Source organism: Cebus imitator, unplaced genomic scaffold, assembly GCF_001604975.1.
Source record: "Cebus imitator isolate Cc_AM_T3 unplaced genomic scaffold, Cebus_imitator-1.0 Scaffold128, whole genome shotgun sequence".
Taxonomy (NCBI): Eukaryota; Metazoa; Chordata; class Mammalia; order Primates; family Cebidae; genus Cebus; species Cebus imitator.
Genome location: NW_016107443.1, coordinates 2234861 through 2251387, shown reverse-complemented (window position 1 = coordinate 2251387; position 16527 = coordinate 2234861). Strand labels below are relative to the sequence as shown.

Below are 16527 nucleotides of genomic sequence, written 5' to 3'. Positions count from 1 at the left end.
ATATATATTGTTAAATATATAATATATATATTATGTTATAAATATATTTAAATATATTGTTAATATAACATATTTATAAATATATTTTATATATTTATATACATTTGTATTATATATTATAAACATTTATACATATATAATGTATAGTTAAATATATAAATATATGTTAAATATATACATAGATTTGTATATTTATAAGTATATATAAATGATATATATTTATATATTATTTATTAATACTTGCAATATAATTATATTAATATTATAATGTAATTAGTAATAATTATATTAGTGGTTGGACTCAGGTGTTCCAGTTCATAGTTTTCAGAAATTATATCTAGGAAAACCAGAATGACACCAGTAAGCAGCCCGTGTTCAGTCTGAGCAAGTGGAAACACACATGAAGGCTCTTACAGTGATCGCTCTCTTCCTCAGATCGTAACATACTTGACCTTTCGTAAGAATGTTCTCCCCACTTCTAGAAAGTAAGTTCGTATGGTATTTCAACAGGAAGAAAAGACTTTCAAAAATGTAACACCAGTGTCGATTTAAAAATTCAATGATGGGCTGGGTGCAGTGGCTCATACCTGTAATCCCAGCACTTTGGGAGGTCAAGGCAAGTGGATCATCTGAGGTCAGGAGTCTGAGACCAGGCTGGCCAACATGGTGAAACCTCAACTCTACTAAAAATACAAAAAATTAGCCAGTGCGGTGGTGGGCACCTGTAATCCCAGCTACTCGGGAGGCTAAGGCGGGAGAATTGCTTGAACCTGGGAGGTGGAGGTTGCAGCAAGCTGAGATTATGCCATTGCTCTCCAGCCTGGGCAACAAGAGCAAAACTCTGTCTCAATAATAATAATAATAATAATATTAAGGTGCATTCGCAATTGAATAAAAATGGGTTCCTCTATGAGAAGAGTTCCTGAGACTTGGGAGAAGAGTCCAAAAGAAGAAAAAGAAAAACCCAAGGAAATGCTGGAGAGAGGCAGGCTGCCCTTAGCTCTAGTAATTGCATGCACTGGGAGGCAGCAATCCAGAAACCTGAGGCACAGGGCAGGTGTGTGCCCTCAAAAGGAAATAAATCTGATAGAGAATGAGGTAGAAGCAGCCTGACTAGTCCACAGCAGGCTTGTTAATCCTCCCAAACTCAGACATCCCAAGGTATAAGGATTGGCATTTTTCTTCCCAAAGAACAGAGGCATAAGGATTTTCTTCCCAAAGATCGGAGAAGCTAGAGCAGGACCTTCACTCTGAGTTGGGGAGTGTTGCCTGTCTTCCGCTGCACCTGCTCTCTGAGTGGCCAGGGGCTGGTATCAGGGAGCTTTGAGTTAGAGATGTGGGGAGGAGGTCTGGGATGAAGGAAAGAAAGTGAGGCAGGCAAGGATGGAGTGGGAGCAGGGCAAAGTCAATGGCTGGAAGGAAGCACATGAGATGGTATTCAGAAAGGGGAGGTTGGTGCTTACAACTTTGGAGGTGGGTTTGTTTGGAAGATGAAAATATCCACAACGGTTGTGGCCACAAATGTGGGTGACTGAAGATGAATGAATGAAGGTTATAGAACTGAAGATACCAAGGAAGGAAGGGCCAGAGTTGGAGATGGATCACCCACATGGTCACCATAGGCCCAGGAAGATGGCAAGGGCTGGATTTAGGGAGGCCAATGTTCTATGAGTCAGTGTCCTACCACATGGGTGCTGGTGTGTTCTGAGAGTTGATGATAGCGACAAGAAGGGTTTGACAATGTGGTAGCAGGTGGTGTGAACCTGCTGGCTCCATCCTCTGTTGGGCAGAGTAGATAGCTTTTGCTTTGGCCGGTGGCTGAGAGTGTCAGGGTGGAAGCGGATCATTCAACAAGAAAGTTCCAGATATGGGGGAGTTGGTTACTGTGTCTCAGACATCCCAGAGGGCACTGACCATTGACTTTACATGTGGAAACATGTGCCCAGGAATTGCTTTCAAAGATAGGCAGTTGGGTGGTGGACACCAGGTTGTGGGCAGGAGGCCCAGTGACTTTCCAGACCTGTGCCACGTGGAGATGACCTATTGCTTTAAATGTTAAACACACCTTGTGCCCTTCTTGTGAAGGGCTGGAGGCTATACTGAGAGAATTGGAGCATAGGATAAGGGGAGGGGCAGCATGCAGTGGAATTGCTTTTTTTTTTTTAACCTGTGATGATGCTGGAACACTGGATTTCAGAGAAATACTGGGAGTTAAGTGACTGATGAGCTCTGAGGCATTTTAGCTTGAGGCAAATATTAAATAAACATTTATATGCCAAACATCAACTAAGTACTTAGAGAAGGGCAGATGTCTCTCTTGGGATCAACTTATGAGCATGGAAGTTTTTTCTTTAGATTTACCAAGGCATCTTGGCTTAAGACCCTGGGGTTATGATATGGCAGGAAATAAGCTTCTAGGTACTGATCACTCAGTGAGGTGTCCAGCTCCCATGCCCACCGAAAGAAAGCAGTAGAAAAGACCTCATCCTTTTTGTTAGGCATAAACTAATCAATCCATTAATCAAGAAAGAGGAAGAGAAAGCTAGTGAGTGTGTGTGCATGTTCCCTAAGTCAGCAGATAAACTGTATACTTAGATGCTTAGCCCATTATTTTGAGTTGGGATTGCTCAGGTGTTGTAAATTTCTTTCTAAAGATTACTAGTTATTCCTTGTGTGATTTTTGTGTGTTTCGCTCCTTTAATACAAATCAGGATGAAGACATATCTTTGGAGAATTCAGGAGAGAGGTCTTGGCTAGAAATTACAGGGGTTGGCTTAGTGCCGTGGCTCACATGTGTAATCCCAGTGCTTTGAGAGGCAGAGGCAGGAGGATCACTTAAGGCCAGGAGTTCTAGACTAGCCTAGGCAACATAGAGATCTCTACAAGGTTTTAAAAATTAACCATGCATGGTGGTGCATGTCTGTAGTCCCAGATACTTGGGAGGCTGAGGTGGAAGGATCACTTGAGCCTAGGAGTTCAAGGCTTTAGTGAGCTATGATCACACTACAACACACCATCCATCCTGAGTGAAAGAGCGAAACCCTGTCTCTAACAAAAATTAAAAAGAAGAAGAAAAAGAAATTACAGAGTTGAGTGTCATTGGCTTATAAATGGTAGTTATAAGCATGGAGTAGATACGACCACTCCAGGAGATTATGGAGAAGAGGAGGAGGAGAGAGTAGAGACAGCAGCAGGGAAAATCACTGTGTATAGGGTGGAGGAAGGCCTAGGAGCCATCCAAAAATGTAGGAGGAGTGTGATGTCATGGAAGCTAGAAGGAGGAAGTGTGGAGCAACTACTGATTAGCAGTGCTCACACTTGGGTGTGCATCCGAATCATGGGGGTTTGGGGGTGCTTGTTGAAATACAGATTGCTGGTGGCCCAGGTTTCTAATTCAATTAGCTCTGAATTAAGGCCTGAGAATTTGCATTTCTCCTAAGCTCCCAGTGCTAGTGATGCTGCTGCTGGTCAAGAGACCACATTGTGAGACCATTGCCATCTCAAGAGCCAGGGAGACCCAGGCCTTGCTCATTAGTTGGCCCTTGGTGATCCCAGTCGAGCAATTTCCATGGAACGGTTGTGGGCAGTAGACAGATTTGGGGTGAGTTGAAGAGAGAATGGGCAGGCAGCCAAGCTTGAGTAGACTTCTCTTGTAAGAAATTGGCTATGGAAAGAAGATGGAGAATGGGTACTAGATATAGATTCAGGAAGGAAAGAGAATTCGTGTGTGTGTGTGTGTGTGTGTGTGTGTGTGTGTGTGTGTGTGTGTATGTGTACGATTCATTTATTTGTTTCAAATACTTGTTAAGTATTTGAAAATACTACCTTTGCCCAGGTCCTCTTCTAGGTAGTAGTTAACTATGGTAACCAGGCCCACCCACTGCTTGCTTGGGCTTTGGGCCAGGCACACCAGGTTTGAAACCCCACCCCTCTTCTTAGATACCCTGTGACTTCGGGCAAGGTCTTCACCTTCTTAGGTCTCACTCAGTTTCCTCCCCTGCAAAATGGTACAACAAGGCCTGCCTTGCTCGGGTGTGGAGTGTTTAAACAAACTGCTCCACCTCAGGGCCCTAGTTCATTGCCTGGCAACTTGAGAGGCACTCACCAAATCTGTGACCTCCATGGGGGAGGGGTTCCTGTGTCAGGCTCTGGGGCCCCAATTAGGTGGAAAAGTGGACATCCTCAAAGTGGAAGCATAAGTGGCCTCTCCAGCTACAACAAGAGCCAGGACTCAGTGAAGGCCAGGAACTGATAGAAGGTAGTCCCATAGAGCACAGGAGTTGGGGAAAGCACCTTGTCATACTTTAGGGACATCTGCATGATTTGCTGACCTCATTCCATTTGTACATATTATCTTCTCGCTCTTTCCGTCCACCCACACATAGGGCGTACCAACCATAGTGATGGGATTTAGCCTCGGCCCAGACTGAGCCACATTGATTTTCCTGCCACTGATGGCCAGAATCAGGCAGTGAAATAGTAGGAAATGTTAACACCTCATGCATGCATTGTGCTAATTGGTTTTTATAATATGTTTTCCATGGGCTATTTCTTTGAGTAGTACTCTTCCTCCATGTGGCACCCTGCAGACTTTTCTCACAGACACACGATGATGAATTCTCCCTCCTCCAGACATTGCTCGAGATGGGAGCTCAGCATCTTTAAAGCCCCTTGTGCCTCTTTGAGATGTCAAGCTATGGGTTTGCGGATGAGGTCTAAGGATGTCATCATCCTTGTGCCATAGTGGATTGCAGGGCTTGTCGGGTCCTGGATGGGCTCTGGAGAGAGGCCTGCTTCCAGATATATTTGCAGTCTACACAAAGAACAGAAATTTGGAGGGGAATTGAGTGAGCACTTTACCATCACCTTCCAGCATGTCTTCACTGTCTATAAATAGCCGAGCTTGTTTGTGCTTAGCCAGACAAGGATGCACAACGCAAGGGGAGAGCTGCCAGGAAAACCACTCTGGTTTTTGCTTCTTGTGCCCCTGGCCTCCTTCTGGTTGTCCCACATTTAAATGGGACCACTTTTTCAATCCAAAAATGCCTGAGATTCCTGGGACATTTTTAGCTACCAGGCGAGTATGTGGGGATTCATAGCAGATAACAGCAGGACCTTTGGATTTGGATTTCTGGGAAAGGGAGGGAGGCTCCTTCTGCCCTTCATCTGAGGAGCAAAGGAAACTGAGGTTACTGTTACTCCCATATTGTCCTTTCCTGATGGAAGGATCCAAGTTCCGTAGGCAATAACATTCTTCCCAGGGCAGAATGCTTCTGAAGGACTGGCTTTACATCTGCCATCTTTACAGATGGGCGTAGCCCTCTTGTCATTGTTGATTTGACAGAAAAACATCTCTTGGAGCATAAAACCTATGCATGCGGTTGCTCACTTACATTATTGTCATCCAAAATGTGGTAGGAAAGATTGAACTGGCTTGGCATGAGGAACTTTCCATCTGGTTTCAGCTCTGCCACCAATCAACTAGGTGGTCTTGGGTATATCACTTCCCACTATCAGAGTGCAGGGTATATCACTTCCCACTATCAAAGTGCAGGACTTTTGTCTGTAATAAAATGGGGGCGTCAGCTGGGTACTCTCTACCCAGCTTTAACAATCAGAGCTGAAGTCTGAGATGTTACAAGCAGGCAGCCAGGAGAGCAGGAAGGGAGCACTCAGTTGCGCTGGCCTCACATCCTAAGGCACATGACTGGACAGGGCCACAGGTAAACAATGAGACACAGTAGTTTTACACTAGGATGGAGTGATAAACAAGGTTGCAGAGTTGGAGAAAGAAAGAAGACAGGTACTCAGGTTACAGGTGCTCTAAAATCTCAGACTTCACTGCTCTATAATCATCCATATAACCACTTGTACACCAAAAGCTATTGAAATAAAATAAAAAGTCATAGAAAAAGAAGATATGATAATTCAAGTGGTTTCTCCAGGATCTGCACATTTGACATCTGTTATCATCTATTCCCAATGCAATGAAAAGTGATGAAAAATAGAGGATGCGTGGTGTGTGCCTCAGTGGTTTCCTAAGCACAGGCAATGGGGTGTTTCTGTTTCTTTTCCTTTCCTTTTTTCCCAGTTTTCTTTCCCCCCTGTAAAATTTTGTAGGTAGTTGAAGCCCAAACCCTTGCACCTCCTTTCTGGGGCGTGGGGCCTTGGGAGGACTGCCAAAGTCACCATATGGACTTAGAATCTTTGGTTCAGTAGGAATTGGCAGATTTGCTCTTTTTCCCTTCATTCTTGCTCACCTCCAAAAGGTTGTGGATTCTGTGTGTGTGTGTGTGTGTGTGTGTGTGTGTGTGTGCGTGCGTGCGTGTGTAGCTGCTGTTTTGCTGCTAATTTATTTGTTTGTTTGTTTGCTTGCCTTGGCTTCCTATGCATTTCAACACCTTGTCCGTACCACATGTCTTGGCTTAACTGTCCCAACTTGGGCTAAATTGGGCCATGCCACTGGCTGAGTTCATAGTCTCAAGAGATGCACATAGTGCATCTTCCACATTCCCGTCTGTATACAAGCCCCATCTTATATCTTGGGTCTGTGTGGGAAGAACAGGCTCCTGGATAGGTTGAGTGCATGATTTTTGTTTATTGTTAGTACTTTTAAGCTGAGAGAGGCAAAGGTAATTTACTTAGCTGGCAGTGAGCCGGGGTAACACAGGCTGCCTGGCATCCTCGATAACTCACTGTCCCCAAGGCCAGATCCCCAGCCTGGAAGACCAAAAGGCTGACTAAAGCAGCTTGAGAAGGAATCAAGAGCTTGGGCTCTGGAGTTGGACTTAATAGGCCCAAATCTAGACCCCGGCACTTTACTGCTTTTATAGCCCTTATTCAGCAAGTGACTTAATCTCACTGAGCCCCAGTTTCCTTATCTATATAAATGAAAACAAGGGTGTCACAGATGGGGTTCTCCAGGAGGAGAACCAGCATTTAGTATGAAGATATGTTTTAGGGTCCAGTACCTATGAAGCGAGAAGGAAGCAGGATTGGGTGGAGGGAGAAGTCATAATGTGACACTGGCTCAGAAAGCCTTGGCCAAATCCACAGGAAGTTTTGGAGCTAAAACAACCCATCTGAGTCATCTCATGTTGGACTTAGATGGCTAAGACTTTGATACCATGGGGTGTGGACTGCCCTGGAGGGGAGGGAGTGCCTTGGCTGAGGAGCCTCTCTGCAGCTGAGATGGTCCCTGGAAGAGGTAACAACTGGCAGCTGCTTGCTGACAGCACTCCCAGTAGGCAGTGGGGGCAATGAGCCCTTCACTCAAGGGCCTGGGCATAGTAGGTACATCAAGGGGTGGTTGTGAGGATTGAGTACTTAAAGTATGCCTGTAATCCCAGTGACTTGGGAGGCTGAGACTGGAGGATTGCTTGAGGCCAGGAGTTTAAAACCAGTCTGGGCAACATAGCGAGAGTCCCATCTCCAAAAAAATGTAATAAATAAATAAATAGCCATGCATGGTGGCATGCACCTGTAGTCCCAGCTACACAGGAGACTGAGGCAGGAGAAACACTTGAGCCTAGGAATTCAAGGCTGCAGTGAGCTGTGATCATGCCACTGCACTCCAGCCTGGGCAACAGAGTAAGACTTTGTTTCTTTTTTTTTTTTTAGGTACTTATTCTAGTACCTAGCACATGATAGGCATTCAGTAAACAGTGGCTGCTTCTGTTATTTCTTTTTTCTTTTTCTTTTTTCATTCTCAAAGGAGGTGAGCTGCTGTTATTTCTGTGGGATCATAGGTTCTACTTATGCCTGCCGGGGTTCTTGGGCTCATCAGTCTCTTCTCTGTGATTTAGGTTCCTATTTCAGTAAAACAAGGAGACTCTTAGCTGGTACTTGCCTATCCAAGTCATGTGTCCTAAGTGTCCATAACGAAAACAGCTAGGTAAAATATGAGAACATTGCATTACTTTGATTTAAAAATTAGAAACAAGGGCAACTTTGTTCTGATGCCTTTGGATATATGGTGATATCACCTGACTTCTCTTATGTTCTCCTTTTAGTTAACAGCTGTGGGCATAGAAACCCACCAGATAAAAACACTTACAGGAGCTTGTAAATCACAAAAGGATGGACTTTTTCTTTTTCCTCTGAACTTAACAACATCCCTTTTGCCAAAACAGCACCCACATGCTGGGCAGACTGAGAAGAAGAGGAACCATTGAGGGGCTGCATCCTCACTGGGTGTCGTCCACTCCAGGCACATGCTTCACAGAATTTCAGAAATTCTGGTATTTTTCAGAAGTGAAATTCATTAGCATTGTTGTAAGAGTCTATAAATACAGTGAAAGGCATTTACAAATAGACATTGTAAAGTGCTTACACACCCACAGTCTGAACACTGTCAAAACACCAGCTGCAGCTTCCCTACTTGGAAGGATCAGAACCTTTTTTAAACTTCACCTACTGTGTCTTCAAAATAGGCTTGCTTCTGGCCCTGTGTCGAAGATCATTTCAACTTAAGCCTGTGTCTGGCACTTGGCATGAGGGATCAGGGCTCACTTGGAAAGACTGGAGGGATCCCAATCTCCTTCCTATCAACATGTGGCTGGTGCTTTAGAATCTGGAGAGGAGTTGGTCAGGGATGATTAGTTCCTATTTCTTCCTATTTCTTGTGGTTCAGGCTGATGGACAATCTGTATGGAGCCTGCAGGCAAATCCCAGAGATGTAAAACACTCTCCTGAGTTAGAAGCCCCTCCCTGACAAGGGTTCACCCCAGGTCACACTAAATGCCACTTGAGGGGCAGCTACCTTGGCCAACTTGGAACATAATAGTTCTTTCCTTTTATCCAGTGCCATTAGAACAATGCTCCTAAAATTGGGCATAGAGCTTCTAGTAGCTACAAGCAATTTGCACTCTTGTTTTTCATTTATGTGGTATTCTTTATAATTTTAACAGTTGCAAAGAAAAAAAATGCCCTTGTACCAACAGTTTTCCATTGATAGCCATTGTCTTGGGCTGCTTTTTGTTTCTTATGATTTCTCAAACAGGGATGTTGTATTAGTCTGAGTGGCTTAAACAATAGAATTTATTTCTTCACATTTGCAGAAGTTAGAAGTCTAAGATCAAGGTGTCAGCAGGGTTGTTTCTTCTGAGACCTCTTCTAACAGCCTCATTTCAACTTAATCACCTTTTTAAAGGGCCTGTCTCCAAATATAGTCACATTTTGAGGTATTGAGAAGTTACCACTTCAACATATAAATTTTGAGAGAACACAATTTAGCCCATAACAGACATATACATGAGGATCTGCAAGAATTTGTTTTTTGTTTAAAAAGTGTTGACACATTACTCAAGTATGAGAAACACTTTGAGAATGGAGGTGCTGTGGTCTGAATGTTTATACCTCCCCCTCCCACAAATTCATGCATCCAAATCCTCACCCCCGAAGGACAGAATAAGAGGTGGGGCCCTTGAGAGGTGATTAGGTCGTTGGAGCAAAGCCTTCATGAACCCATTCATGAGTCTCTTAGTGCCTTTATAAAAGAAACCCCTCTCCCTTCTACCACGTGAGGGCACAGCAAGGTGTCTTCTGTGAATCAGGAAGCTGGGCCCTCACCAGACATAGAATCTGCCAGCACCTTGACCTTGGACTTCCCCACCTCCAGAACTGTGAGAAATAAATTTCTGTTGTTTATAAGCCACCCACACTGTATCAAGAATATAATTTATCCACAGGTTATTTCCTGAAGTGTACAAGGCCCAGAAATATCACAATGTTAGCTTATTCATTTAGTTAAACAAAAGCTTTGTGGCACACATACATGTATAACGCATTATACTAGGAGGAAAAAAATCTAACATAATGCCATTCTGAGGAATAAGTGGGGAAGATTACTAGGTACATATGTAAATATGAAATGCTGTGATAAGAGTTGGGATACAGGGGTGTGATACAGGAAACACGAGGAAGAGAGGTGGAATCTCTAAAAGGATGAGTTACATTTGCTCAAGTCAAGTGGGAAGGGAAGGAATTCCCAACATTGACCAGAGACATGAAGATCTGGAGGCAAAGGAGATGATGAAATGTCCCAGAATTTGCCCACAACTCATAGGACCATCTCCACCCCAACCCCACCCCAGACTCTAACATTTCTATAATGTCGAAATTATGGAATGAGAGCTCTAGAATGCCTCTCAGAGGTGATCCTGTTCAAGCTAGCTCACCAGTTGTTTTGTTGATGAAGCACCCAAATTCCAGAGAGGTTCAGTAACCTGGCCAAAGTCACATAGGTGATGAACAGCAGGTTTAGATATAGCACACCTGGCCTGGATTTTTAAGTCTAGGATTCACAACTCCATCCCTGCCCCACAAATCAGTTCCCAGGAGAGATGGCCTCGTGGGGCACCTACTGCCTGGGTGATTCTTAAAGGAGAGTTTGTGAGGCAGGACCCAGGCAATCTCAGCTTTTACCTTGATGATACTATTGGTGGGAAAGGAGAGAGAACATAAGCTGCCTGAATTAGATGAGTCTCTAGTCAATATTATTAAAAGTAAACTTTAGGCCGGGCACGGTGGCTAACGCCTATAATCCTAGCACTTTGGGAGGCCGAGGCGACCGGATCACTTGAGGTCAGGAGTTCAAGACCAGCCTGGCCAACATTGTGAGACCCTGTCTCTATATAAAAAGTAGCCAGATGTGGTGGCCCATGCCTGTAATCCCAGCTACTCAAGAGGCTGAGACAGGAGAACCACTGAAATCCAGGAGGCAGAGGTTGGTTGCAGTGAGCCGAGATTGTGCCACTACACTCTAGCCTGGGTGACAGAATAAGAATCCATCTCAGGAAAAGAAAGAAAGAGAGAGAGAGAGAGAATATGAATCTTATCTTTTTCGTATGTATGATTTGGTTTGTTTTCTACCAGTTTTCCCATAGATGTAATCATCTTGAACAGCATACAATAGGTATTGAGGGAAAAAGTGTATTTATTGTACAAATACATAATACATTCCCATTTCAGAAAATCTGGCAAATGTTCTCTAGTTCCACAGATGTTTTCTGAGCCCCTGCCATGTTCCAGCTGCTAAGCTGGGTGGTAGAAATTACCCATCAGACTACCCAGGAGTAACCCCTGTAAATATTCTTTCAGTCTTAAAATCGCTCTTCCTAATATGTCAGGAGGGCACATGGGTGTATGTGTGCTGCTGTGTGTGTTGTTTTGAACTTGCCTTTGTCCCTTACCATTGCAACATAAGCATTCGTTCTTGTTAGTATAAGACATTTATAAATATCGTTCACATGGCTGTATAAAAGTCCATCAAATATCATGGTTTATTCAAGTATTTTCCTGTTTATGAAAAATTCCAGTTCTTTTCAGTTTGTCTGCATTACAGATAACACTGCAAAAAAATACTATTTCATAAAACCCATTTGGGAAGTGGATGTTGCAATGAGCTGAGATCGCATCACTGCACTCCAGCCTGGGCAACAGAATGAGACAATATAAAAAAAAAAATTTTTTTAACATATAAAAGAATAAAAGAGTTGAGAATGACAATAAAAGGAAAATAAGGGCAGTAAAGTAATAAAGCCCCAGGTGAGACGAGCACAGTAATGCACAATAGGGTCCTCTACCGTTTCTGCAGACAGGCTCACATTTGACTGGAAGCTTCCAGCTGTCAAATCACAGAGGGAAACAGCAGCTCCCAGATTGACAAACCATAATGCACAAATAAGCCACATGTTCAGAAACTGCTGAGTTGTTCTGAGATACATGTGATTAACTCATGAGCAAAACTTCATCTCTCCATCAGCAGCCCCTCTGACTTAATCCCAGCTGCCCACAGGGTGGGTGTCACCTCAAACCATCTTTCCCTCTTGATTGGAAAAAAAAATCCCCAATAGAGTTCACTAGACTCACTGCCTGAGTGTTCTCTCTCCTGGGCAGGACATGTGTTCTTATAAGTTTTGGTCCTTGGTGTGTTCCAAAAAGGACAGCTCTGTCTGGCTGTGAGTATAATTTGTGTTTAGTCTGTTATTTTGAAGGATGGCAGCACCCAATCCTTCCGGGCTCTGTGGGTTCCAAATAATGATATTTAAGGGTCCCCAGGAGCGTATTTCTTTATATCTGGGGAAAAGAAGACTCTTGAAAATGAAAACACATTTCTGCTAATAATTCTGCATTTCTGAAACATTTTATTCAGGTTACCTTCAAATTTGTGGGTGCTGGGGCCCTGAAATATTTTGAAATAAATGTCCTTCATCTTGCCCTTCCTGTTGGCTCAGGATCTATCAGAGGCAGTGGCCCTGCAGGGCCCAAGCTTGGGTAGCCAGGGGATGGAGAAAGGAGTCTGCTATGGAAACCTGGCCTGGGGGAGCCCACAGCCTTAGGAAGTTAGGGTGAGGCAGGAAATAAAGGTCCTTCTCTGAAGCCTAAGCTGCTTCTCCTTTCCAAGTACAGGAGTTCATGCTCTACCTGAACTTCTATTTCAGCCTAGCTCAAAAGGGCACAGCCAACATCATAATGCATACTCCCAGGACAGTCTTGGAGCTATATTTTCTAGTGGAGGCCAAGCCATCAGGCCCAGGCCTGGTCCCTGGTATTCTTACCTCTGCCCCTCCTCTGGTGAAGGATGCTTGAGGATGGAAGAGGCAGTGTTGTTCGCTTGGGAATTGAGGACTCACCTCCTTCCGTTGGTCCTTTTCTACCATCACAAAAATATAGATGTTGTGCTGCATGTGCCACCAACACCCCCTTTTTTGAGATAGGATCTCACTCTGTCACCCAGGCTGGAATGCAGTGGCGCAATCACAGCTCACTGAAGCCTCAACTTCCCTGGGCTCAGGTGATCTTCCTGTCTCAGCCTCCCAGGTAGCTGGGACCACAGGTGCCCACCAGCACACCAGGCTAATTTTTATATTTTTAGTAGAGACAGGGTTTCACCATGTTGTCCAGGCTGGTCCCAAATTCCTGGGCTCAAGTGATGCTCCCGTCTTGGCCTCCCAAAGTGTTGGGATTACAGACATGAGCCACCATGCCCTGCTCACTACCATTCTTGAGTGAAAAACCCAGCAGTCTCCCCTGTCAGCTGCCTGGTTTGGAGTTCACCCACAGCACCTGCCCTGACCTGACCTCCAGGTATACAGGTCTCCTGCTATAACTGTCCCTCGGCCCCTCATTACCTCCCAGGTAAACCAAGCCCTGTAGTATCCAGCCCAGCAGTTAGGTGTTCACCAACCTTGCCAGCCTTTGTCCTGTCACTTCTGTCTGAAAACTTCAGGCTTTGGTCCTGGGAGCCTTGGCCACACTGGCACTCTCACCTACGTTGGGGTTGTTGCTCAATCACACCTCTTAGGAATATGTCCTCTCTCCCTTTTCCTCCAAGGCTCAAGTGTAATGCCACCTCCTCTGTGTGCCCGCCTACCCTCTGCCTCACAGATCTTGCACTGACCCAGTCCTTTCTCCTTATAGGACTGTGACACCTGCCTCTTACAGCCTAGGCCATGTGAACCTGTGGTTGGCTGGCTGTCTCTCCCATTTAGACCATGAGCCCTTCCCGAGTAGGCTCCACCTCTGAATACCCCCAGTGCAAGTGGTACATGACAAGTGCCTGCTGACTAAATCTGTTACTACTCATTGTGAGGTGTAACTTCAGGCTACAGTGGCCTTCAGGGGCTGTGAGTTGGACTATTTCTGTTACTTTGCTGGGAACAACTACTCAGATTCTCTCTCTCATTTTATGGGCAAGGATCTTTTCCTGTTTCACTGTTCTCATAGCCCTTGGATAAACTCGTTTGTGACTCATCCCCCCAAAAGGGCCCGAAGAGCTGTCTTGTGGAGGAGTTTGGAGGAACCTTCTGTTTGTGCACGAGAAGGCTGGGTTTCTCTCATCATCTTGGAGGCCTGTTCTCATCCCAAAGACCTACTCCTAGCCCAGATACAGAGGGAAGTCACTCGTGTCCTGATGAACATGGGGCACCCATCCAGGAGCCGTCTGATGTTACAGGCTTGAGCCCCAGCACCAGCATTCAGGCCGCCAGCTCTCAACTCGACACCTTGCGCCTGTCAACAGCCTGGCTGATGCCACAGCCCCAGGCCAGAAAACCTTTTTCTCAAGGTTAAAAGTAGCTGACCTTTGACAAGCAGCATTGGCTAAATTCCTTGTTCCTTAAAAAGAAAGCTCCCAGTTATCATTAGCCAGTGTTTATTTGGCCACAGGGCAGGAGCAGGCCCTACACTGCACCCGGTGTACCCTGCAGGAGGGTTTGTGGCTGGAGGTGCATTGGTGAAAAGTCATTATTAAAATAGCCATCTTTGAAGACTTGTGCTGGAGAGGGGGCAGATCCAGCCTGTCAGCTGGTCTGCACCCCATCCCATGTGGCCAGTCAGCTTGTTGGTTCTCCGGCTCCCTCACAGGCAACAGTGCCACCCACTCCACACGCAGCACACTCCTTCATGTGTGTGCAGCAAGAAAGCTGACAGAATGACAAGGACACACACCAATTATTAAATCTCTGGGCTTCTGTTTTTAATGTAGGGGTGACAGTCCAAAGATTGACTTGGTGGGCAGTTCACTTTCTGGCATCCTGGACAAAGATCTCTCGGACCGCAGCAATGACATCGGTGAGTAAGGACGGTGTTCTCATTTCTCTTTGCAGAGTTAATAAAGAACTTCACAGCCTGGCTTGCTTGCAACCAGCATTATGAGAACTAACAAAGCCATTGAAATGCCAGGCTGGCACCCTCGCTTGGCTTTAGGTGTTACAGTTTTGTAAAGAAGGGAAATGATCGCCATTCTAACTGGCGTGAGATGGTTTCTCAATTTGGTTTTGATTTGCATTTCTCTAATGACCAATGATGATGAGCATTTTTTCATATGTTTGTTGGCCACATATTTGTCTTCTTTTGAAAAGTGTCTATTCATATCCTTCGCCCACTTTTGAATGGGTTTGTTTGTTTTTTTCCTGTAAATCTGCTTTAGTTCTTTGTAGATTCTGGATATTAGCCCTTTGTCTGATGGGTAGATTGCAAAAATTTTTTCCCATTCTGTTGGTGGCCGGTTTACTCTAATGATTGTTTCTTTTGCTGTGCAGAAGCTCTTAAGTTTAATTACATCCCATTTGTCTATTTTGGCTTTTGTTGCCATTGCTTTTGGTGTTTTAGTCATGAAATCCTTGCCTGTGCCTGTGTCCTGAATGGTTTTGCCTAGGTTTTCTCGTAGGGTTTTTATGGTGTTAATTCTTATGTTTAAATCTTTAATTCGTCTGGAGTTAATTTTTGTATAAGGTATAAGGAAGGGGTCCAGTTTCAGCTTCCTGCATATGGCTAGCCAGTTTTCCCAACACCATTTATTAAACAGGGAATCCTTTCCCCATTGCTTATTTGTGTCCAGTTTGTCAAAGATCAGATGGTTGTAGATGTGTGGCGTTGCTTCCAAGGCCTCTGTTCTGTTCCATTGGTCTATATCTCTGTTTTGGTACCAGTACCATGCTGTTTTGATTACTGTAGCCTTGTAGTATAGTTTGAAGTCAGGTAGTGTGATGCCTCCAGCTTTATTCTTTTTGCTTAGGATTGTCTTGGCTATGTGGGCTCTCTTTTGGTTCCATATGAAATTTAAAGTGGTTTTTTCCAGTTCTGTGAAGAAGGTCAATGGTAGCTTGATGAGAATAGCATTGAATCTATAAATTACTTTGGGAGTATGGCCATTTTCACAATACTGATTCTTCCTAACCATGAGCATGGGATGTTTTTCCATCTGTTTGTGTCCTCCCTTATTTCCTTGAGCAGTGGTTTGTAGTTCTCCTTGAAGACATCTTTTGCCTCCTTTGTTAGTTGTATTCCTAGATATTTTATTCTCTTTGTAGCAGTTGTATATAGGAGTTCGTCTTGATTTGGCTCTCTTTCAGTCTGTTATTGGTATATAGAAATGCTTGTGATTTTTGCACATTGATTTTGTATCCTGAGACTTTGCCAAAGTTGCTTATCAGCTTAAGGAGGTTTTGGGCTGAGATGATGTGGTCTTCTAAGTATACGATCATGTCATCTGCAAATAGGGACAGTTTGACTTCTTCTTTTCCTATTTGAATGCCCTTTATTTCTTTTTCTTGCCTAATTGCTCTGGCTAGATCTTCCAATACTATATTGAATAGGAGTGGTGAGAGCAGGCATCCTTAAAAAATCTGGAGCCAACAGATGCTAGAGAGGATTTGGAGAAAAAGGAACACTTTCACACTGTTAGTGGGAGTGTAAATTAGTTCAACCATTGTGGAAGACAGTGTGGCGATTCCTCAAGGATCTAGAAATAGAAATTCCATTTGACCCAGCAATCCCATTACTGGGTACATACCCAAAGGTTTATCAATCATTCTGTCATAAAGACACATGCAGACGTATGTTCATTGCAGCACTGTTTACGATAGCAAAGACCTGGAACCAACCCAAATGCCCATCCATGAGAGACTGGACAGGAAAAATGTGGCACATATACACCATGGAATACTATGCAGCCATAAAAAGTGATGAGTTCGTGTCCTTTGTAGAGACATGGATGAACCTAGAAACCATCATTCTCGGCAA

The 16527-nt window shown here is 44.3% G+C and overlaps 1 protein-coding gene across 13 annotated transcripts in view; it reads left to right on the top strand.

Moving 5' to 3' along the window:
* SH3KBP1 (SH3 domain containing kinase binding protein 1) overlaps positions 1–16527 on the top strand; it is a 383287-nt gene that overhangs the window by 321099 nt on the left and 45661 nt on the right. For all 13 annotated transcript variants that reach the window (XM_017540642.2, XM_017540638.2, XM_017540641.2 and 10 more), the window contains one exon: positions 14489–14574. In XM_017540642.2, coding sequence (XP_017396131.1) covers positions 14489–14574 — 86 coding nt within the window. The remainder of the gene's footprint in view (positions 1–14488; positions 14575–16527) is intronic.